Raw genomic sequence first — 21940 nt, 5'->3', positions numbered from 1 at the left:
TGTTTGTTCAGGTTATGAGTTTGCAAGGATTGAAACTCTAGTCACAATTCATTATCTAATTACTCAGTTTACATGGAAATGATGCTGTAATGACAACTCCATGAGAAGGGATCCAGTACCTGTTCAAGGACTTCCAATCCAAATAAGCCCAAAAAACCAGCTGTAACTTGGTTCAGAACTTTACAAGGATCGTATCTTATGAATCAAGAAACCTGCTGCTGGTTTTATTGTTCTTGCCTACTGGACAGATATTGATTGTATCTTAATTCAGATGAATGCATTTAAGATCAGTTCACTTAGTTATGATGTTAAACAAAAATGTTCAAAATCACTTTTTAGCACAGCCAAACAGCTCTTGACCTGGCCCAACTGATCCAAAATACAAGATCACACAGAGAAGAAATTGCTTCAAATGCCAGAACAAGACATTAAAATAACAGTGTGTTACATTCATGCTGTTTTCTCCCCGCAGAGCCACTTTTTACTTCAATTAGTAACCAACATCAAGCTTATCAAGAATCTTTAACGTTACATGTTAACCCATCGGAACATACCATAACAACAAACTAAGCCTTTTTTCCTTAAATATACAAGTTGTGTACAGAAGAAAATTATGTACAAGCTAAAACTTAAATAGTATTGGGCATGGAAAACGCAAAAAATGAGGGCTACATGACTAATCAGCAACCTGTGGGTCTTGAATATTTTGGTGGCAAGGATGGGCACCTTTCATTCATGTGGGGGTACGGATCCATGGTATTGTATCCAGGTAGTTCCATCCGGTATCTCCCTTGGATTTGACAAAATGGAAGCTTCACCCTGTCTACATCATTGCACCATTTTGGCAACCGACTTGAATTGTTTTCAAAAAATTTGAGTGTGTAAGCATCTTTTATCTGCAGTTGTCAAAATAAATTGATTAAACTACAAAATATTCGTAGAAATTTTTGATATAATATTTCTGTTCAAATAACAAAGCATTACCTCTTTCAGTGTATATATATATATAATTTTATTTTTTTTAATGTTTTCAAAGTACTTGGACAAGCTTTTTTCAAGTAGAACTTGGCATGGGTGGCTGTGTTTGAAAAGTATCATTTCCAAACTTGATTTTCGAAGTTTCCTTTTCTGCTAACAAATCTTACTTTTTCAGAAAGTAAGTCTTCACTTTCTAGAACAGTAATTTTAAACACAGCCAGCGCAAGGGAAAGAACGGTAACATGAATGTGAAATATTTCATCAATTCTGGCATACTTACAGTGAACTCAGTAACTTGAATTGCACTTGAAAGTGAACCAAAAAGTCCCGCTTCTTTGTACATTTCGAAGACAAAAGCAATACATGATGTTGACTTCCCATCAACATAAACCCAATTGTCCTGCTCCGGGACTGCCAACAATTCACCAAAAGATGATCCACGCTTCTCAACGTCTACAAGAATTTCAGAAAGACTAAGGTTCTGCAAACACAAAGAATGTTCCATTGTTTAATAGATTGCTGCAAACTTATACCGAAGTCTATTCTGCAATTGATCCACTAAATATGGCAAGGTCCTAAACAGTATTACGATCTATTTCCTCTCATACGATTGATCCCTTAAATATTTGTTTTGATATTGGTACACTTGAAAGATGAAATGGAAATTAATATAACCTGAGTTCCTAGCCGCTTGTTCAATGCTTCGTTCCATATCTTAACAGCATATGCAGGCTGGAACTGTGTCCAAATAGTCATAACAGAAGCAACCTGGAAAATGGCCATAAGTCAAGAAATGGGAGAAAATCCCAGAAAATGGAGTATCCTGAACAAGAGTGAGAGCTGCAGAGAGAGCCGGTATGACACGACCCGTCCCGACTCAACCTAATTGACTCGACACGTGTCATGCACCGGTAGTAGATGCCAGCTAAATGCCGGACCCACCACCAAGGCAAATTTGACCTATTTTGACTGTGCTAATTTCTATGAAAATTTTGACAGAGTTTCCCCTGTAACATGGACAAAACCAACCTGAAAAATCATCAAAATCTCAAATGGACATTTAAACCAAAAGTTTTGGAAACCACCACTTCCTCTAATACCACCACAACTACTACAAAATATAACAAAATTCGACTGAGTGTTTCTACAACATCATCCTGTCAACATGCAAGTATTACATCACTTACAAACCCTTCTAGGAATATGCTTGTCATCCAAAATTAGACAATTACTTAATAAACATAAGTTTCCCAACTATTCATTACATACTTATAAAACGGTCTCTTTTGCTTCAGCAGACTTTCTCAAATATCTCAAAATCGACATTCTCCTGATAAGGAAAACATGGTAAAAAGATATGAGTTTATAACTCAGTGAATGGATAGTTGAAAATAAATGAACTTTTCCATTTATGCTATTTTCTGAAAATTCTTGCACTATTTAACGTTAAGAACTTCTGAAAAATAGTAACACTTTTAAAAAAAAAAACCAAACATAATCATATCATAATTTCTTGGACATAATTCTAGAAAGGCAACTGTATAACATAATGACTATAAATACTCTGATATCCATGAAAAACTATGAAATATTTCTGCCTTAATACTATAAGCTGAAAGCTTAATTCTGAAAATTGAATTAATTGAATTTCATAATCTGAAATCTGATAATAGAATAAATACTGAAAAATCACACCAAAAAGAGTACCCAATGAATAGCTTTACTCATGTACAGAGTAATCTCGATGTACAAGGCAAAGCCATTCAAATCTGATAATCTGACAGCTGATAATCTGGTCATACGTACGCAGAGCTGCCCCAAAGGCTAATTACCCTAGTACATGGCCCAAAGCCTATGTGTGTACGAGAGTGGGTCCCAAAGACCTCTGATAATCTGGTCATACATTATGGAAACACATTCACAATAGTGTAGAGCGAATACAATCACTGTAACTAGTCATACACTGTGGAAACACATTCACATCAGTGCAGACTGGGAAAAAATCACCTGGGTACTTTCTGATGGTTTTAAAATAACTTTAGCTATACTGAAACATTTATATTCATATAACATGCTAATCAAATGATTTAATTGAACTGAATTTAACTTTAAAAGCAATTGATAATAAAATCCATTTTATTCTAAAAATCATGCTATGAAGTCAACTTTATACAATAAATAACTTTAAAATTTAATGAAGACTTATTTCTGAAAAATAAGTTTTATCCACTCACAAGGTATGAATAAAATCAATTTCCAAGTGAAATATTTCATTTACATAATCACTTCACAATTTATTAATTAAAATCCCCAAAATCGGATTCTAGGTTTTTCCCAAAAATTTGACATCCCATACCTTGCTGAAAATTTGAAATGAATAAATCCCCACACTTGAGCTCCAATTCGTGCAAATATCCCTAAAATTCGACATATTATTCAACAAGTTAAAACTCTAAAATTTTTAACATAATTCATACTTTATCATCTAAAGTAAATGGAAAATTTCAACCCAACTTGAAGATATCAACCTTACCTCCTTTCCTCTTCTTTTTTCCTTCTTCTTTTCCTTTTTCCCTTCTTCTTTTCTTCTTTTTCTCCTTCTTTCTCTGTCTCTGCTTCTTCCCGTATGTTTACTTTGTGTGTGTGTGAAATAGGGTGAAAATTGGGTCAAAGGTTTGAATATGTAGTCCAAAACCCAAAATTTGCACAATAAATCCCTTAACTTCACTTTTTAGTGACATTTAATCCTTTAACTTCCAAAAGTATATATATAAATTCCAAACTTTTAAATATATCCAATTCAACCTTTATATTTTGCCAATTGCAAAATAACCCAAATAAAATATTTAATTTCATTTTAGTCCTTGATTGACTTTGACTTTGACTTTGACTTTGATTAGTCAATATTTGAATTTTTTATTATAAAATTGGATTGTAACTGAGTCGGGATGGGTCGTGTCAATTGGTATCAGAGCATGGTTATAAGGTCAGTTTGCATGATTTATTTGAATTTTGTTCTGATCATATCATACATATTTTGTAGTTGGAAGTCATGGCTCGTGGTAATAAGACACGCAGGCTCCAAGATAGGTCGTCTCAACCACCAGCTGCTCCTGATAGGGATGCTAGTAGGGTCGAGGAATCAGTTCATCCGACCCATGATCAGCGAAGATATGGGGATGTAGCCCAGCCTGATTTAATAGCTGATAGGATTGCCACCGCTGTTGCTTCTGCTCTACGCAATACAGATAAAGATTATAGTATAGAGCGGGCTACTAAATTAGGAGCTAAAGTATTTACAGGCACAGCTGATCCAGTAGATGCAGAATCGTGGATGGTGAGGATAGAAAGAATATTTGATGTAATGGATTGCCCTGATGATCGAAAATTACGATTAGCTACTTTCTTGTTAGAAGGAAGTGCTTATGATTGGTGGAAGTCTGTACAGGGTAAATATGTTGATCCTTCTGTGATCACGTGGGGCGAGTTTAAAGATGATTTTAATGAGCATTTCTACCCTCGTTCTTATAAAACTGACAAACAAAATGAATTTTTGAGACTAGTACAGACATCAACAGTGGCGTAGTATCAGAAGAAATTTCTAGAATTGTCAAAGTATGCTGCTGCTTTGGTAGCTGATGAAGTTGATAAATGCAGAAGATTCGAGTATGGCCTGAAAGAAGAAATTAGATCAGTGGTGACTGCATCTGGGTATGAAAATTTGGGTAAGCTTGTAGAAGCAGCATTAAGGGTTGAGAAAAGTTTGTTTGAACGACATGGTGGTCAACAACAAATGAGTCCAGAAATTGGAAGCAGTAGTCAGACATGGGTAGGAAGATCTATGACTAGGCCACCGAGGAGGAATCGCAGAGGAGATGGATTAGGTGTTTCCACTTCTGGTAGTTTTAAGTCCAGATCTCATGGTAGTCAGAGCTCGAGGTCGAGTCAGGGATCAGTACAGCAGCCAGGGAGTAACCGTACTCAGACTCAGAGATCTTCTCAGAGATCATTTACTCCTGGATAGAGTAATAGCTCTGGTGTGGCCAGATTTCCCCAGTGCTAGTTGTGCGGGAAATTTCACCCTCGTGAGTGTCTTAAGGGAATTGGAGTATGTTATCATTGTGGTCAGACGGGACACATGAGGAGAGAGTGTTCAGTTCGTTTCCAGCAGGGTGGCATTCCACAGGGGTTTCTTTGCAGTTAGGTGCTGGCATTTCTAGACAGAATCAGAATCAGAATACTTTGGCAGGCAAAGCAGGTGCTACTCAGTCTGACGCTGCTGGCAGCAGTGGTACTAGACAGAAAGGCCAGGCTGGACGACCTAGAACTCAAGGAAGAGTGTTTGCAGTGACTCAGCATGATGCCGACGAGTCACCTGATGTGGTTATGGGTACGTTATCTATTTTTGGCAAAAAAGCCCGTTCTTTAATAGATTCAGGTGCTACACATTCATTTATATCTTATGCATTTGCTATTTATGCGGACCATATGTCAGAATCATTAAATAGTGATTTGGTGGTAGCAACTCCTGTAGGAGATTCACTTTTAGCTAACAGTGTGTACAAAGATTGCGTGATTAGTGTGAATGATCATGAGTTGAAAGCTAATTTGATTTCACTTGATATTCATGATTTTGATGTGATATTGGGCATGAATTTTTTGTCTGTGAATCATGCATCAGTTGATTATTTTCGCAAAAAAGTGGTCTTTCGAAGGCCAGGAGAGCCTGAAATCATTTTTAGTGGTGAAAGGAGAATACTACCTTCATGTATCATATCAACACTTGATGCTGGTAGATTGCTTAGAAAAGGTTGCCAAGCATAATTAGCTCATGTGATTGACACTCAGATCACTAAATTGAAACCTGAAGATATACCAGTGGTAAAAGATTTCCCTGATGTTTTTCCAGAAGATCTTCCAGGGTTACCTCCTGATAGGGAAATCGAGTTTACTATTGATTTGATTCCAGGGACTACCCCTATTTCACAATCACCTTAGAGAATGGCTCCAGCAGAGCTGAAGGAATTGAAAGTTCAGTTGCAGGATTTAGTTGATAAGGGTTTCATTAGACCCAGTGTATCTCCATGGGGAGCTCCGGTCTTATTTGTTAAGAAGAAAGATGGCACAATGAGATTATGTATTGACTACAGACAGTTGAATAAAGTGACAGTCCGCAACAAGTATCCGTTACCTCGCATTGATGATTTGTTTGACCAACTTAGAGGTGCCTCAGTATTTTCAAAGATCGATTTACGTTCAGGTTATCATCAGCTCAGAATTAGAGATGATGATGTACCAAAGACTGCTTTTCGATCTCGGTATGGTCATTATGAATTTTTGGTGATGCCGTTTGGATTAACTAATGCCCCAGCTACATTTATGGATTTGATGAATAGGGTGCTTCACCCATATTTAGATAAGTTTGTGATTGTTTTTATTGATGATATCTTAGTTTACTCTCGCAGTAGAGATGAGCATGCTGAGCATTTGAGGATTATTTTGTAGACTTTGCGAGATAAGGAGTTGTATGCTAAATTCAGCAAATGTGAATTTTGGTTGGATAAAGTTGTGTTTCTGGTTAATGTCATCTCAGCAGAAGGCATTTATGTAGATCCTCAGAAAATTGAGGCAGTTATGAGATGGGTACGCCCTACTAATGTTACAGAAGTACGGAATTTCCTTGGGCTAGCAGGTTATTATCGTCGATTTGTAGAGAATTTTTCCAAAATTGCTCTTCCTTTGACTAGTTTGACTCGGAAGAACACGAAATTTGTGTGGAATGAGGAATGTGAAAAGAATTTTCTAGAGTTAAAGAAAAGATTGACTTCTGCTCCTATACTTACCCTTCCATCTCTGGGTGAAGAGTTTGTGATTTATAGTAATGCTTCACGCCAAGGATTGGGTTGTGTTTTAATACAAAATGGGAAAGTTGTAGCTTATACTTCAAGGCAATTGAAGAATCATGAGTTAAACTACCCTACTCATGATTTGGAGTTAGCTGCAATAGTGTTGGCATTGAAGATTTAGAGGCATTATCTTTATGCTGAGAAATGTCAAATATTTACTGATCACAAAAGTTTGAAATATATTTTTGATCAAAAGGAACTGAATTTGAGGCAGAGAAGATGGTTGGAGTTGATTAAGGATTATGATTGTAAGATTGATTACCATCCAGGAAAAGCTAATGTGATTGCAGATGCTCTCAGTAGAAAGACTAGTTCTTCCTCTTCAGCTAGTGTAGTTTATGCTTCTTTGATTTGTGAATTCAAGAAATTGCATGTTCATTTGTCAGCTACTACTTCAGGTGCTGTATTAGCTCATTTTCAGGTGAGGCCCACTTTGATTGATAAAGTTAGAGAAGCTCAATCTCAAGACCAGACATTGAGAATATTGAAAGCAGAAGTTAGTACTGGGTTAAGAACGGATTATGTGATTAGAGATGATGGGGCGCTGGCTATGGGTAATAGATTATGTGTTCCCAATATTCCAGAATTGAAGAAAGAGATTTTGGAAGAAGCCCACAGTTCTGCTTATGCTATGCATCCAGGCAGTATTAAAATGTATCATACATTGAAAGATCATTATTGGTGGCTTGGAATGAAGAAAGAAATAGCAGATTTTGTATCCAAATGTCTTATATGTGAGCAGGTAAAGCCAGTTCGTCAGAAAACAGCAGGACTTTTACAACCATTGCCTATTCCAGAGTGGAAATGGGAGCACATTACTATGGACTTTTTATTTGGTCTTCCTCGTACTCAAAATGGTTATGATGGAGTTTGGGTGATTGTAGATCGTTTGACTAAAACTGCCAAGTTCTTGCCGATCAAAGCCACTTATACTTTAAATAAGTTCGCAAAGTTGTATGTGGATAAGATAGTGAGCTCATATGGCACTCCATTATCTATTGTGTCTGATAGAGACCCTCGTTTTACATCTAAATTTTGGCCCAGTTTACAAGAAGCCATGGGTACTAAATTACATTTCAGTACAGCTTTTCATCCAATCAGAGAGGACCATACAGACTCTTGAGGATATGTTGAGGGCATGTGTTTTAGAGTTCAAAGGTAGTTGGGATTCACATTTGTCATCGATGGAATTTGCTTACAATAACAGCTACCACTCCAGTATAGAAATGGCTCATTTTGAAGCTTTATATGGTCGAAAATGCAGAACACCAGTTTGTTGGGATGAAGCTGGTAAGAGGAAGTTAATAGGCCCTGAATTGGCTCAAATGACGTCCGAAAATGTGAATTTGATCAAGGAAAATTTGAAAATAGCTCAGAATAGACAGAAAAGTTATGCGGATAGGCGCAGGAAAGATCTTGAATTTGCAATAGGAGATAAAGTTTTTCTTAAATTATCTCCTTGGAAAGGGGTATTGAGATTTGGTAAGCGAGGAAAGTTGAGTCCACGATATATTGGACCATATGAGATTATTGAACGGATTGGCCCAGTAGCATATCGATTAGATCTGCCAACAGAATTATCTCGGATCCATGATGTTTTCCATGTCTCAATGCTTCGCAAGTACATTGCAGATCCTTCTCATGTTCTAGAATCTCATCCAGTCCATTTGAAGGAGAATTTAACTTATACAGAGGAGCCAGTGAGAATTCTAGACAGGAAGGTGCAAATTCAGTGGAACAAGACAGTTTCATTTGTTAAGATACTTTGGCAGAATCAAACAGTAGAAGAGGCTACGTAGGAGAATGAGGATCTGATGCGTGCTCAATATCCTCACTTATTCGTTAACCAGTCAGTTACCAGTTGAATTTCGAGGACGAAATTCTTTTGAGGTAAGATTGTTACAATCCAATTTTTATAGTCAAAAATTCAAATATTGACTAGTCAAAGTCAAAGTCAATCAAGGACTAAAATGAAATTAAATATTTTATTTGGGTTATTTTGCAATTGGTAAAATATAAAGGTTGAATTGGATATATTTAAAAGTTTGGAATTTATATATATACTTTTGGAAGTTAAAGGATTAAATGTTACTAAAAAGTGAAGTTAAGGGATTTATTGTGCAAATTTTGGGTCTTGGACTACATATTCAAACCTTTAACCCAATTTTCACCCTATTTCACACACACACACAGAGTAAACATACGGGAAGAAGCAGAGACCGAGAAAGAAGGAGAAAAAGAGGAAAAGAAGAAGGGAAAAAGGAAAAGAAAAAGGAAATGAAAGGAAAAAGAAGAGGAAAGGAGGTAAGGTTGATATCATCAAGTTGGGTTGAAATTTTCCATTTGTTTTAGGTGATAAAGTATGAATTATGTTAAAATTTTTAGGGTTTTAACTTGTTGAATAATATGTCGAATTTTAGGGATATTTGCACGAATTGGAGCTCAAGTGTGGGGATTTATTCATTTCAAATTTTCAGCAAGGTATGGAGATATCAAATTTTTGGGAAAACCCTAGAATCCGATTTTGGGGATTTTAATTAATTAATTGTGAAGTGATTATGTAAATGAAATATTTCACTTGGGAATTGATTTTATGGAACAAATGTATATTATGTAGGTGGAATTGTGGTTACTAGTTTCATTAGATTGGAGAGTAAAACTAGTTTTAAATTTGAAATGATGGTTATGTTGATAAATTAGTGATTAACCAAGGGATTATAAGGTGTGATTAGCTCCAATTAATAAAGGAAAATTTGATAATTTATTTAAGTACCAAGAGCATTTAAATTAAGTTCTATTGTTAGATATTAAGGTTTCTCGATTTGATAGTGGATAAATTGGTTATCATTATCGTATTTCAGGAGGTAACGAGGCGATTGGAAACGTCTATCAGCCTATCTAGCTTGTAGGTCATACCTTGTGAATGGATAAAACTAATTTTTCAAAAATAAGTCTTCATTAAATTTTAAAGTTATTTATTGTATAAAGTTGACTTCATAGCATGATTTTTAGAATAAAATGGATTTTATTATCAATTGCTTTTAAAGTTAAATTCAGTTCAATTAAATCATTTGATTAGCATGTTATATGAATATAAATGTTTCAGTATAGGTAAAGTTATTTTAAAACCATCAGAAAGTACCCAGGTGATTTTTTCCCAGTCTGCACTGATGTGAATGTGTTTCCACAGTGTATGACTAGTTACAGTGATTGTATTCGCTCTACACTATTGTGAATGTGTTTCCATAGTGTATGACCAGATTATCAGAGGTCTTTGGGACCACTCTCGTACACACATAGGCTTTGGGCCATGTACTAGGGTAATTAGCCTTTGGGGCAGCTCTGCGTACGTATGACCAGATTATCAGATTATCAGCTGTCAGATTATCAGATTTGAATGGCTTTGCCTTGTACATCGAGATTACTCTGAACATGAGTAAGGCTATTCATTGGGTACTCTTTTTGGTGTGATTTTTCAGTATTTATTCTATTATCAGATTTCAGATTATGGAATTCAGTTAATTCAATTTTCAGAATTAAGCTTTCAGCTTATAGTATTAAGGCAGCGATATATCATAATTTTTCATGGATATCAGAGTATTTATAGTCATTATGTTATACAGTTGCCTTTCTAGAATTATGTCCAAGAAATTATGATATGATCATGTTTAGTTTTTAAAAGTGTTACTATTTTTCAGAAGTTCTTAACGTTAAATAGTGCAAGAATTTTCAGAAAATAGCATAAATGGAAAAGTTCATTTATTTTCAACTATCCACTCACTGAGTTATAAACTCATATCTTTTTACCATGTTTTCCTATCAGGAGAAGGTCGATTTTGAGATATTTGGGAAAGTCTGCTGAAGCAAAAGACACCGTTTCATAAATATGTAATGAATAGTTGGGAAACTTATGTTTATTAAGTAATTATCTAATTTTGGGTGACAAGCATATTCGTAGAAGGGTTTGTAAGTGATGTAATACTTGCATGTTGACAGGATGATGTTATAGAAACACTCAGTCGAATTTTGTTATATTTTGTAGTAGTTGTGGTGGCATTAGAGGAAGTGATGGTTTCCAAAACTTTTGGTTTAAATGTCCATTTGAGATTTTGATGATTTTTCAGGTTGATTTTGTCCATGCTACAGGGAAAACTCTGTCAAAATTTTCATAGAAATTAGCACAGTCAAAATAGGTCAAGTTTGCCTTGGTGGTGGGTCCGACATTTAGCTGGCATCTACTACCGGAGCACGACACGTGTCGAGTCAATTAGGTTGAGTCGTGACGGGTCATGTCACGGTATCAGGATTAAAACTATTTAGGACAAGTAAATGCAATACCAGGTGAGCATCCAAGGGGTATGGATAATTTCCACTAATCGTGTCTATCCAGCTAAATATCAAGTTATGGTAACCATAAGGCAGTCCTTCCATGCTTCGAGCATACTCCCAGGCAGCAGTTTCATTGAACTTGGCCCGAAGGTGAGGATGCAAAGGAAGCAATGCAATATGCGGATTGGCATCATCTTTTGTCAGCTCATATTCCCACCATTCCTCCCACGTCATAATAGCAATAATATTCTCTCCCTGTATTACAAATAAGAAATTCAAAAACAGCTAGACATAAATGCCAAAGGAATTAGATGTTAGCCCACAAGATTAATTTAAATATAAAGAATTTTAAGCCACCATAGTACACACACACAACACAAAATAAATAAATAAATACTGCATTGCTGATATTGACCCCAAAAAAAAGACGGTGGATACAGCTAGGCCGTGAACAGCCAACCATCGTACTGTAAAAATTGGATAGGTTCGATCTATAGTCATTAGATTAGGGCCTCCTATAAATAAAATAGAACCTTTGAAACCCTACAAATTCAAGATCCCCAAAAATACATACAAGATGTTCCATCATTATTGGATATTAGTTGTACGTTGAAGTTGAACCACATATCTAAAAGCTTAAGCTTTCAGAGAGGGGACACATTTATTTGTTAAACTTAATTTTCATCTTATCAGCATCTTCATTAACAACCAGGAAAGAAAGTGAATGTCTTTTAGTTGGCACACAATGTTGCTCTCATCTTTCACTTTGCTTCTTCTGTGTTACAAAAAATAGTAAGCTTCAATTCTAGCATTGACTCCTTGCTAGCAATCATCCTCTTATGAACATTGGAATGTTTCATTCATGAATCACTCTAAACTGATTATCCAAATTGAAACATCATTTGAGAAGGCCATTCATAGAATTTAACAAATGGTCACTTAACAAGATATCACGTATTATATTAGCGCACAAGTATTCGGAAAAGGTAATGTTATGGATAAAAGAAGTGTCATTATTTCATGTTAAAGTGCCAAAAGTTGAAAATGTAGGAGAGCCAGGCATAAGTTGAGCAAATTCAACAAGTTTAAGAGAAATGAGCTTCATGACTAAGAGCATGTTAGTTAAAGCCAAAAATAAGTTATTTATGTAACTTTTTTTTTTTTTTTTTGCTTAACATGTTTGAGCTTTTTAAAAAGTCTTTTTTTTTTTTTTTGTGGAGATTTTTACTTATTTTTCACAGATGTACTTACCTTTTTCTAGTCTTAAGCCAAACATGTTTTAACAGCAATTAATTCATACCAAATTTTTGGCAGATTTAAGGTATTACCTGCTCATTATCACGTCCTGATTCTCCAACCCATAACTTTCCTTCAGAGTCTCTTAAGCAAACAGCAGCATGACCAGCATAAGATCCAGTCACCCATTTCTCTAGAGTCTCAAAACCACCCCAAAGACCCCGAATTTTAGATAAAACTAGGAAATCTCCAGAGTTTATATCATCAGCACTAATGTTTGTGACCCATGGCTTAGGACGTTCTTCGAAGGTGGCCCCCATGTGTTTTTTAAGAAATGCAACATTCGAGTTCTCACCCCAATTAGTGTTCGTGAATAAAGGGAATACTTCCCACAACGATTTAAGAGTTCCTAGCATGCCCGCTTGCAGGAGGAAAATTGAAATACCCCTATTTTTCACCTGTAGTTATATATGTCAATCATGGTTCAGTTGTCATACATAGACATATATGCGTATAGCTATGATTAAGATTTTTTAACTCACGTATTCGTATTCAGATTTTGAATGCCACTCTTTGAATTCGAGGGTGTGTTCACGAGATAAAAAATAATAATCCCATGTTACACGATAAGGAGTTGCAAAGAGATAAAGATCCATGCATGTCCAACTATGAGCATTGCGAACCTGAATACACCAAAGAATGAAATAAGTAAATGTGAAAGATGTAGTACGAGTATTAACTAAATGTCATCAGACCACTTCTTTCATGCCTCGTTTCCGGACAAACTTGTACAGAAAATATCAAAAGAGATTAGGAGAAGACAAGTCTTTCTAGCCTTTTGTGATAGAGGGGGGCAGAAAGAAATTGTTGCAGAAATTCCATCATTTTTTCTTGGAGCATACTGCCATTTGTAGCACTAGACGAAGATCAACAACACCGAACAAAATTTCAATTTAATCCATTGTAAAAGATTGCTAGACAACAAATTCCAATAACTTAAGGATATAAATTGGAAACTTAACACCTATAACGTCTAATGAAAAATAACAGGAGGACAAATATATTCATGAAACTAATGTAATAGAACAAATTCACTAATTAAAAGTTGAAAAAAAAAAGAAAAAAAGAAAGAAAAGAAAATCCACGGCCTTGCCCAAAGAAAAGTCTCATTAAAGCAACCAGTTCCAACCAAATACAGTTATGGTCTCTATCTTTATCAAGAATCCGGGCCTCAGCTACGTTGATCACAACCAACTAAAATCTAAAAGACTATGCCTGATAATATGGCACACTTCCAGGATTTTGAAAGAATTTTTCTTTTCTGTTTTTGAAAAAACATCTCAAGACAACCTCCATAAGATTTAATTTAGACGGAAACGTCACAATTACTCATTGAGAAAATAAAAAATTGCAGTATAAAATGTCCCTCAAGAAAGTCCATTCAACCTCACAAAGTTAATTAACATCCAGATTGCCTATAATTTAAAAATCGATAACTAGAACAATTTCCATAAATAGTCCAAATCAGCTCAATAGTAGAATACTTCTACCGACGAGAATAAAAATGGAGGACTCAAATCGCTGTGCAAACCACCACAGCTGATATGGTATTCGGCCACCATGTCCACCCTTCAGATAACAAATCTAACAATAAACAATGCACCAAATGCCCCCAAAAATAAAATTAAAAAAATAAAACCAAGAAACCCCAGTAACCAAACCTTGATATGAAGAGTGCCACCACCAAATTCAGTTTTACTTTTATTGTGAAACTCCAACCAAGCACTGTTATTGTAAAAGCAAGCACCTTTCCACTGTAAATGATTCTCGACTGTAGTGGCAGTGCCCACAAAAGCAGGCAAGAGGTCCTCTGCATTATTGAGAGTATTCAGAATAGGCCATGACACTTGTCTTGGTAGCAGCGGCAGTATGTCTCTGGGATAAAAGAGTGCTTTTAAGGCTTGTACTTTTGAATGTGAAATGGCATGAATTGTGATTAATAACAGTATTATGTGATGGGTCTTGAAGAAAAGTATCATGGCTGATGAAACTTTCCAGAGAGGAGATGCAGACAGATTTTTACAGGAAAGTTTGACCTTTTTGTATATATGATGAAGCAGATAGTTTCTCTTTTAAAACAAAAAATAAATAAATAAAAAATGAAGAAGATTGAACACCAATCTTGAGGGCCCCGTCCCTAGAGCTTTATGAAGGAGGTAAATCGTCAGATGCACCCCAACAGGTCAGGGAACAAGAGCTGCATGTACACTGCGTCTACAAGGAGTCCAATTCCATATATCAGGAATCGAACTCCCACACTGCGACTGCCAGCAAAGCGTGAGATAACCTCACTCCTGTCCTTTGCACCACTAGAGTATGCTTGGGGACAGATAGTTTCTCTTTTATAGTTGTGCTAAAGAGTGTATTTTTGGTAATAGTCATAGATCATTTGATCTTATATTGAGTTAATATAATCAATGGCCACTGAACTTCATTATAAATTACTATTTGCTCATCGAATTATAAAAGATTATTCTTTGCTCACTGATTGCTCACGGAAATTTAAAATGTTACTCATTACTCACCTAAATTTTTAAAAGTTATCCATCAATCATCGATATCATTTTTATGAGTATTACCTATTGCAAAATTTAGTGAGTAACAAGTAACTTTATTCAAATTTAGATTAGTAATGAGTAACATTTTAAATTTCGATGACTAAGTAGTAACCTATAGCAAAATTAAATGCGTAACGTGTAACTTTTTAAAGATCGTTGAGCAAGTGGTAACCTATAATAAAGTTCAGTGACCATTCATTAAATTATCTCTGTTGAATATACGTTTATATTTAATGGTTTGATATAGTATTCAAGGATGTTGATATATGTACATCAAGATTTACAAAATAAATTAATGTCTCATGATACTTTATCATTTGTCGATTTAAGTACAATTAATTTTTTCATCCAATTTTTTCTCTTTACATCATATTATGCAATACGTTATGTACATTTTTCAGGTACAAATACCAAAATCCAGTATTCAATATATTCGTCTATCTTGATTTATGAATAAAAAATCTGTATCTTTTAACTTGAATCCAATTTTCATTTCATTAAAAAAACCACTCCTTGTGCCGGAGCTTAATGAAAGCTTTCATCCTCCAATTTACTCTAAGGTCTATTGAAATGTTGAGTGCATCTTGCCAGTTTGCAAGAGAAAGACTTGCCTCTTTGTACCAGTGAGGAAATTGATACACAAATTTGTGACTAACGAGGTCAGGCCATGAGAATAAGGAGATTTTTTTTTCTTTTTTTATTTACGTGCTCATTTCTTTATTGGTACTTGATTCTCGAGACTTGAAAGATGTAACTAAAACCTCCTACTTTTGCTCGTCAAAGACTGTAACATAAATTACATTCCTATTCTGACAGTGACGAATTCATGATTGGATCCAAGGTCGGGTTACAAAATTTCAACTCAGGCTAATACGTGAAAAATATATATATACACATAAAAAAAATTATACAAAAAAAAAAAGAAAAATACTTTACAAAAAAATAATAATAAAAATAAAAAATTCTTGGGCCTTGGAGGGAACTACAGCCCAATCCCCCCTACATCCGTCAATACCTACTCAACTGATCCATGCACATCGATCTCTAGGAGGTTGGTTGCCCATCCTAGATCTTCCCACCTTTCATGCAAGCAAGAAGAGCGGCTAGAAAGCCTCTTGGGGCATATTCCGGTGGTGTGAAGGACAGAGTAAGGTAGTCTCAGTTTTGCTGGCAGCCGCAATGTAAGGGTTCGATTCCTGAGATACGAAATTGGACTCTTTGTGGGCACCAGTGTACAGGTAAGCTCTTGTTTCCTAACCTGCTAGAGCACATCCCACGATTTACCTCCCTCACGCTGCTCCAGGGATGGGATGGTGGGGGCCCTCAATGTTGGGGTTCAACCTTTTAAGAAGAGAGGCTAGAAAAGACAAGGCAAGGGCATCTCAATCTCTAGAAAGATTGTCTTCAATAATAGGTAATCTAGAAGTTCGTTTGATTGCAAAGATGGAATTGAATTGTCCAGAAAACGAATTCCAGGGAATTGAGTCGTCTAGAATTGTTTTCCCGGGAATTGTAAATTACTGTGCTTGATTGATATAATTTTTCACATGAAAAATGTTGAAATAAAAGTATTTTTTGATATTCATTTGGCTTTATTTTACATGAAAATTGTCAATTAAATGGACAGAATTTACAGGTATTGGAAATGAAATTTGTTTCCATTGTCAAAAAAAAAAATTCAAGAAATTCAGGTATTTTTAAGTATTCGTTTGACTTTGTTTTACATGAAATTTGTCAATTAAAGGGAAATAATTTTTTACAATAATTCTTAAAATTTGTTTTCATTAAAAAAAAATAAAATAAAAAAATGCAACAGTACCCGAGAAAACCAATTCCCACGACGTAAAAATATGGAAAATCACACTTTCCAAGACAATAAAAAATTGGAATTCCATGAAAATAATTATGCTACCAAACAACAAAAAATGGAAAAGATGGAATTGGAATTCCATTTTCATGTAATTCCATGCTATCAAACACTACCTAAGTTTCACTTGCATATATTTTATCAATTTTTATTAAAATAAAAAAAAAACTATCAAAAATTTTGTCAAACAATTCCTTAATATGGACGTTTTATAAAAAACTTTGAAAAAAAATAAAAATTCTTAATATGGATTTTAGACATTGAAATGAGGCTAGAGATTATGAGACTTGGTATGTGGGACAGGAGAGCAATGTGATCGTGGGGTGAGGGGCTTATTTTAATGCTTAAACTGTCCTATTAAGTTCTTAAAAGACAAAGAATAGTAAAGTAAAATTTTATTGTCAAGGGATATCATTTGATCACGCAAACCATGAAACATTGGATCTTTATAGGGATATTCTATGGCCATCATCAATCATTATTAATAATTTCAATTCGCTAAAATTATATGTCTAATTTTGTGGCATATCCCAATTTACTACTAAAGAATATCCTTCAGCTACCACATGCGTATTGGTAGGCCAACTATTTTTTGATTCAATTTGGACTCTCCAACACATTGTTGACCTAATACTTTACTCAACCTAACAAATATATCTAGGGTTCGTTTGATTGTAAAGATAAAATTTGGGTGGAAAAAAATCGAATTTCAAGGAATTGAATTGCCTAGAAATTATTTTCATAAAAATTATCAATTTATTGTATTTGATTAGTATAATTTTCCACATGAAAAATGTTGGTGGGAATTGGTTTTCAAGGAAAACCAAGAAAATAACAATTTTCAAGACAATCGAGAAAATGAAATTCCATGGAAAAAAATGTGCTATCAAACACTACAATTTGAATGGAAAATGAATTCCATTTTTCATGGAATTGGCCCCTATCAAACATAGAGAAAACTATTAAAAGTGTATTTTTAAATGTCGTTTTTTTCTTTCTTTCAAAAATCATGAAGAAATATTCGGAAATTCTAATCAAATTAGCAATTAATTATGGAGAATGAATCCCGAAAACCAATAGTAGAAAATGGGGGGAAAAAAAAAGAAGATGGAAAAACAAAATTTAATAGTCAAAGGCATAGGCACAAAATAAAACCACAATCTGCATTACATCAATAATAGCATCATGTCACATGGTATGTTAGCTTACAGCAACGTTAACGAGTGTGTGAGCGATGAATTTTATACAAATATGTAGTTGAAATTTATTTTTATTTATTTATAATTTTTTTTTTTGAAGAACGTTAGCATGACACGCAAATTCTCAACCACTGAAACAGTGGTTGAGGTTTCAAATTGATAACCTTGTAAACAAACAATTTTGGAACACATATTCACTAAAGACCTCAATAGCCCCACGCATCTGTCCTTCCTACCACAAAACGAATGTCCCAATTCATCTCTTTATGCTACCATAAAACATCCAACTTTCTACATGAACCACTATTTCCCACCCCAATTTTGTATATATAATTTCAAGACTTACCATATGGTCTTTCTTAGTGCTTCACAATACTACTCAGAATGGCCATTTTGCCTCGCCACAACCCAACTCTTAAGCCTCTATACCATTCTCGAATGACCCACCATATTTCCACTCCAAGACGCATATTTTGCTCCACCGCCACAACCCCCGTCAAGCCCCGAGGGGATCAAATCATCGTAAATGAACCGGCGGCTCTAGTTCAGAATTTGGCCACAGTTAGTACTCGTCCCGTTCTTAATGACCCAACTTTACAATCAACATGGTCCCACCGTGTTTGGGTGGCAAGTGGCTGCACCAGCGTGCTGATTTCTCTAGCAAAATCCATAACCACTGCCGTTGATTCACATATATGGATTGAACCCATTTTAGCAGGCTTCATTGGCTATGTACTCGCAGATCTCGGCTCTGGAATCTACCACTGGGGCATCGATAATTACGGTGATTCCAGAACCCCATTTTTTGGTACTCAAATAGAAGCATTTCAAGGTCATCACAAATGGCCGTGGACAATAACCAGACGCCAATTTGCCAACAATTTACACGCACTAGCACGTGCAGTAACTTTCACAGTGCTTCCACTTGACCTAATCTGCAACGATAATGCAGCTTTGCTTGGATTTCTTGGTGTGTGTTCAGGTTGCATTATGTTTAGCCAGCAGTTTCATGCATGGGCCCATTCTACAAAGAGCAAGCTTCCAGCAGCGGTGGTGGCGCTGCAAGATGCCGGAATACTCGTGTCTCGATCGCAGCATGCGGCTCACCACCGTCCGCCCTATAACAATAATTACTGCATAGTGAGCGGAGTTTGGAATGAATTTTTGGATAGTTCTAAGTTTTTTGAGGCACTGGAAATGTTATTTTTCTTTAAGCTTGGAGCGAGACCACGTTCTTGGACTGAACCAAACTCGGAATGGACTGAAGAAACTGAAAGTACATCTCTCATTTCACAGCTTTAATTCAAGTATTTTGCCTATAAAATTCTGATTAATTTCTTGTATTTTCTTAAACTTTTTCAGACATTTTATAAAATTTAAATTAATATAGCTGGAGCAATTTTTAATTTGAAGTTATTATTTTAATCACCTATTATGACTGGTCGGTTCAACAAGCTTGCACGAGAAATTCGCTAGTTGACTCGCTAGTCGAATTGACAATTCCCACTTAACATCCGTAGTGGTATATCCAAAAACTCATAAATAATATTCTTCAGCTTAATATTGAGAGGCCTAGTGTTGATTGATTGAAATTGGACTCACATTTTTGGCCCAATAATTGGAGAAAAGATATTTACTCTATATAAAAGTCTTTGCTTTAAAAGTGCAAGAATTTATATTAAGGTTTAATACATAATACAAACATATAAATGTGAGGAAAAAATGTATCATGTATAAAAAATAAAAGCCAAAGATAAGAAGGGTCAATGTTCAATTAATTTTTTGAGCGAGTGCCTATTTGTCACCCTTTAAAATTTTAAATTATTTGCTACAGTATCATTCTCCACACACATTCACATAATAAAATATTTTACATACAAACCAATAAAATTTTCTTACGTTTTGACTACACATTCTCTAAAAAATACTATTCAAAACTCTTTAATTTTTCAAATAATGGATGACAAACAGGGGCTAAAGTTAGTTGCCTCCACCATTTGAATAGATTTTATTGAAAGTGTGTGTGTGTGGATTTTTTTATTTTTTATTTTTTTTGAAGAATTTGAGATTAAAAGGTAGAAAAATTTTTAAATTTATGTGCAAAATTATTTTATTAAAAAAATATGTGATTGGAACGAATTTAATGAAAAATAAATTTTAAAGAATGAAACTTAAACATTGAATAAATTTAGCCTCAGTTTGATCCCCATTCTTTGAAAAAAATACATTTTTAAACAGTATTTTAACATCATTTTCACCAAAAATTCTTCAACGAAATAATATTACATGCAAATTTAAATTTTTTCTTATTTTTTAACTACACATTTTTATTAATATAATATTCAATAATTCATTCTTATCAAAAAAATAGGGCTCGAAAGGAAACTCAATCATGACATGTACACTTCTGTTCTACTTTTATTAAGAAGAAGAATAAGGATCGATTGCCAAATGAATTTAACACCTTGCTTGACAAAGTGTGGCAAAAATTGATTGAATGATAGTGTTGACTACTTTTTAAACAGACCAATGGCACTTGGCATTCTCCAAGTAACTATTAAATGGACGTTGCTACTCAAATTGGTGTTGGAATAGGCTCCTATAATAGGCTGAGGTGGCTGTTTAAATAGCATAATACCTAATAAATATAGGGAAAATTGCAGTTGAGGTACCAAACCTTTCGTTTATTAGCAGACTTTGCACAAACCTTTAGTTTGTACCACCGGAGGTACCAAACATTAAAAAAATTCACACTCGAAGTCTAAATTGACAGAAATCGTTAGTTTGACTGTTATTAACCAAAAATTAAATGTCTGACTAATTGTTGACTGATTTTTAAAGGGGCAAATGTGTAACTTTACATTTTCATATAAAAAATTTATATAAAAGAATTATATTTAAAACCAAAAAATAAAAAACTCCAATCATCATCTCCACTCACCCCCCTCCCCCCACGAAAACCAAAAACCAGTTTGGTAAATGTACAAAACCAATTTGCACTTTCAAAATGACTAGCTCCGATGAGAATGGCCCGTGAGAGGAGAAATGGGAGGAAAAGGAGAGGATATAGTAGGGATATTTGTAGGGTTTGAGGGGTTGTTTGGGAAGACATGGAATTGAAGGTTTTAAGGGAAGAGAGTAAAAGGGGGCAAAAAAAAAAAAAAAAACCAGTAAATGAAATGGGCATTTGATGGGTTTTTATCTTCTTTCTCCCAAAAAATAGTCATACAAATGCACAGGTATTTGATGGGTTCTTGTCAATGGGCAAAGAAGGGTTTTTATTTTCTTTCTTCCGGATTTTATTGATTTTTGGAAAGTGGAGAAAATGAGTTGCAAGGTTTGAAATTAGTTTTTGAGATTTCAATCAAGCTACCGATGAGGGTGAGGAAATCAATGAGATTCCAACTTTGATTTTATTGGGAAATACCTGGTTTTGGTTCTTGGTGGGTAAAGAAGATGACTTTTAGTTTTTGGTGGGTGGAGAAGATGACTATTTTTTATTTTTTTATCGTTTTATTTAAATTTTTTATATAAAAATGTAAAGTTACATATTTACCCCCATTAAAAATCAGTCAACAATTGGTCAGACCTTTAATTTTCGGTCAATAACAGTCAAACTAACGGTTTCTGTCAATTTGGCTCCGGGTGCAAATTCTTTGAAGGTTTGGTACCTCCGATGGCACAAACTAAAGGTTTTGGCAAAGTCTACTAATAAACGAAATGGTTGATACCTCGACTGCAATTTTCCCATAAATATATAACAAAACAATCATAATATCCGGCAATAATTTGATACCTTAACAAGCA

The 21940-nt window shown here is 34.8% G+C and overlaps 2 protein-coding genes and 1 long non-coding RNA gene across 4 annotated transcripts; 2 read left to right on the top strand and 1 right to left on the bottom strand.

Annotated features, from left to right (window-relative positions):
- Positions 1–428: 428 nt before the first annotated feature.
- On the bottom strand, positions 429–14551 carry LOC111403961. Of its 2 annotated transcripts, none has more exons than XM_023032654.1 (7): positions 14171–14551; positions 12992–13132; positions 12542–12907; positions 11223–11468; positions 1654–1746; positions 1259–1459; positions 429–896 (listed from the first exon to the last, which is right to left on the bottom strand). In XM_023032654.1, exons 1-7 carry the CDS (start codon positions 14486–14488, stop codon positions 681–683), a joined length of 1581 nt encoding a protein of 526 aa, XP_022888422.1. In that variant the 5' UTR covers positions 14489–14551; the 3' UTR covers positions 429–680. The 2 variants fall into 2 exon arrangements, with proteins under 2 accessions (XP_022888422.1, XP_022888423.1); XM_023032655.1 differs by having other exon boundaries at positions 763–896; positions 1259–1431.
- Positions 9148–10949, top strand: LOC111403962. The gene is made up of 4 exons (XR_002704596.1): positions 9148–9188; positions 9305–9365; positions 9746–9803; positions 10708–10949. It is a non-coding gene; the product is annotated as an uncharacterized LOC111403962 (long non-coding RNA).
- Positions 14552–18417: 3866 nt separating the features above from the next.
- LOC111403959 (fatty acid desaturase 4, chloroplastic-like) lies at positions 18418–19541 on the top strand. Its single transcript, XM_023032653.1, has one exon. It carries the CDS (start codon positions 18518–18520, stop codon positions 19433–19435), a length of 918 nt encoding a protein of 305 aa, XP_022888421.1. The 5' UTR covers positions 18418–18517; the 3' UTR covers positions 19436–19541.
- The last annotated feature ends 2399 nt before the right edge of the window (positions 19542–21940 follow it).

This window comes from Olea europaea, chromosome 11 (assembly GCF_002742605.1).
Source record: "Olea europaea var. sylvestris chromosome 11, O_europaea_v1, whole genome shotgun sequence".
Lineage (NCBI taxonomy): Eukaryota > Viridiplantae > Streptophyta > Magnoliopsida > Lamiales > Oleaceae > Olea > Olea europaea.
Note: the sequence above shows the minus strand (reverse complement) of the source record. Positions and strands in the feature narration are given on the sequence as shown.

Bases quoted from the DNA above. Each gene is read 5' to 3' on its own strand.
- LOC111403959 (XM_023032653.1), top strand. From the start codon at position 18,518: ATGGCCATTTTGCCTCGCCACAACCCAACTCTTAAGCCTCTATACCAT.
- LOC111403961 (XM_023032654.1), bottom strand. From the start codon at position 14,488: ATGATACTTTTCTTCAAGACCCATCACATAATACTGTTATTAATCACA. The intron at 12,908-12,991 runs GTGAGTTAAAAA...ATATAACTACAG, and splicing joins CAAAATCTGAATACGAATAC to GTGAAAAATAGGGGTATTTC. The intron at 1,747-11,222 runs GTATTGCATTTA...GCCATTTTCCAG, and splicing joins ACCCCTTGGATGCTCACCTG to GTTGCTTCTGTTATGACTAT.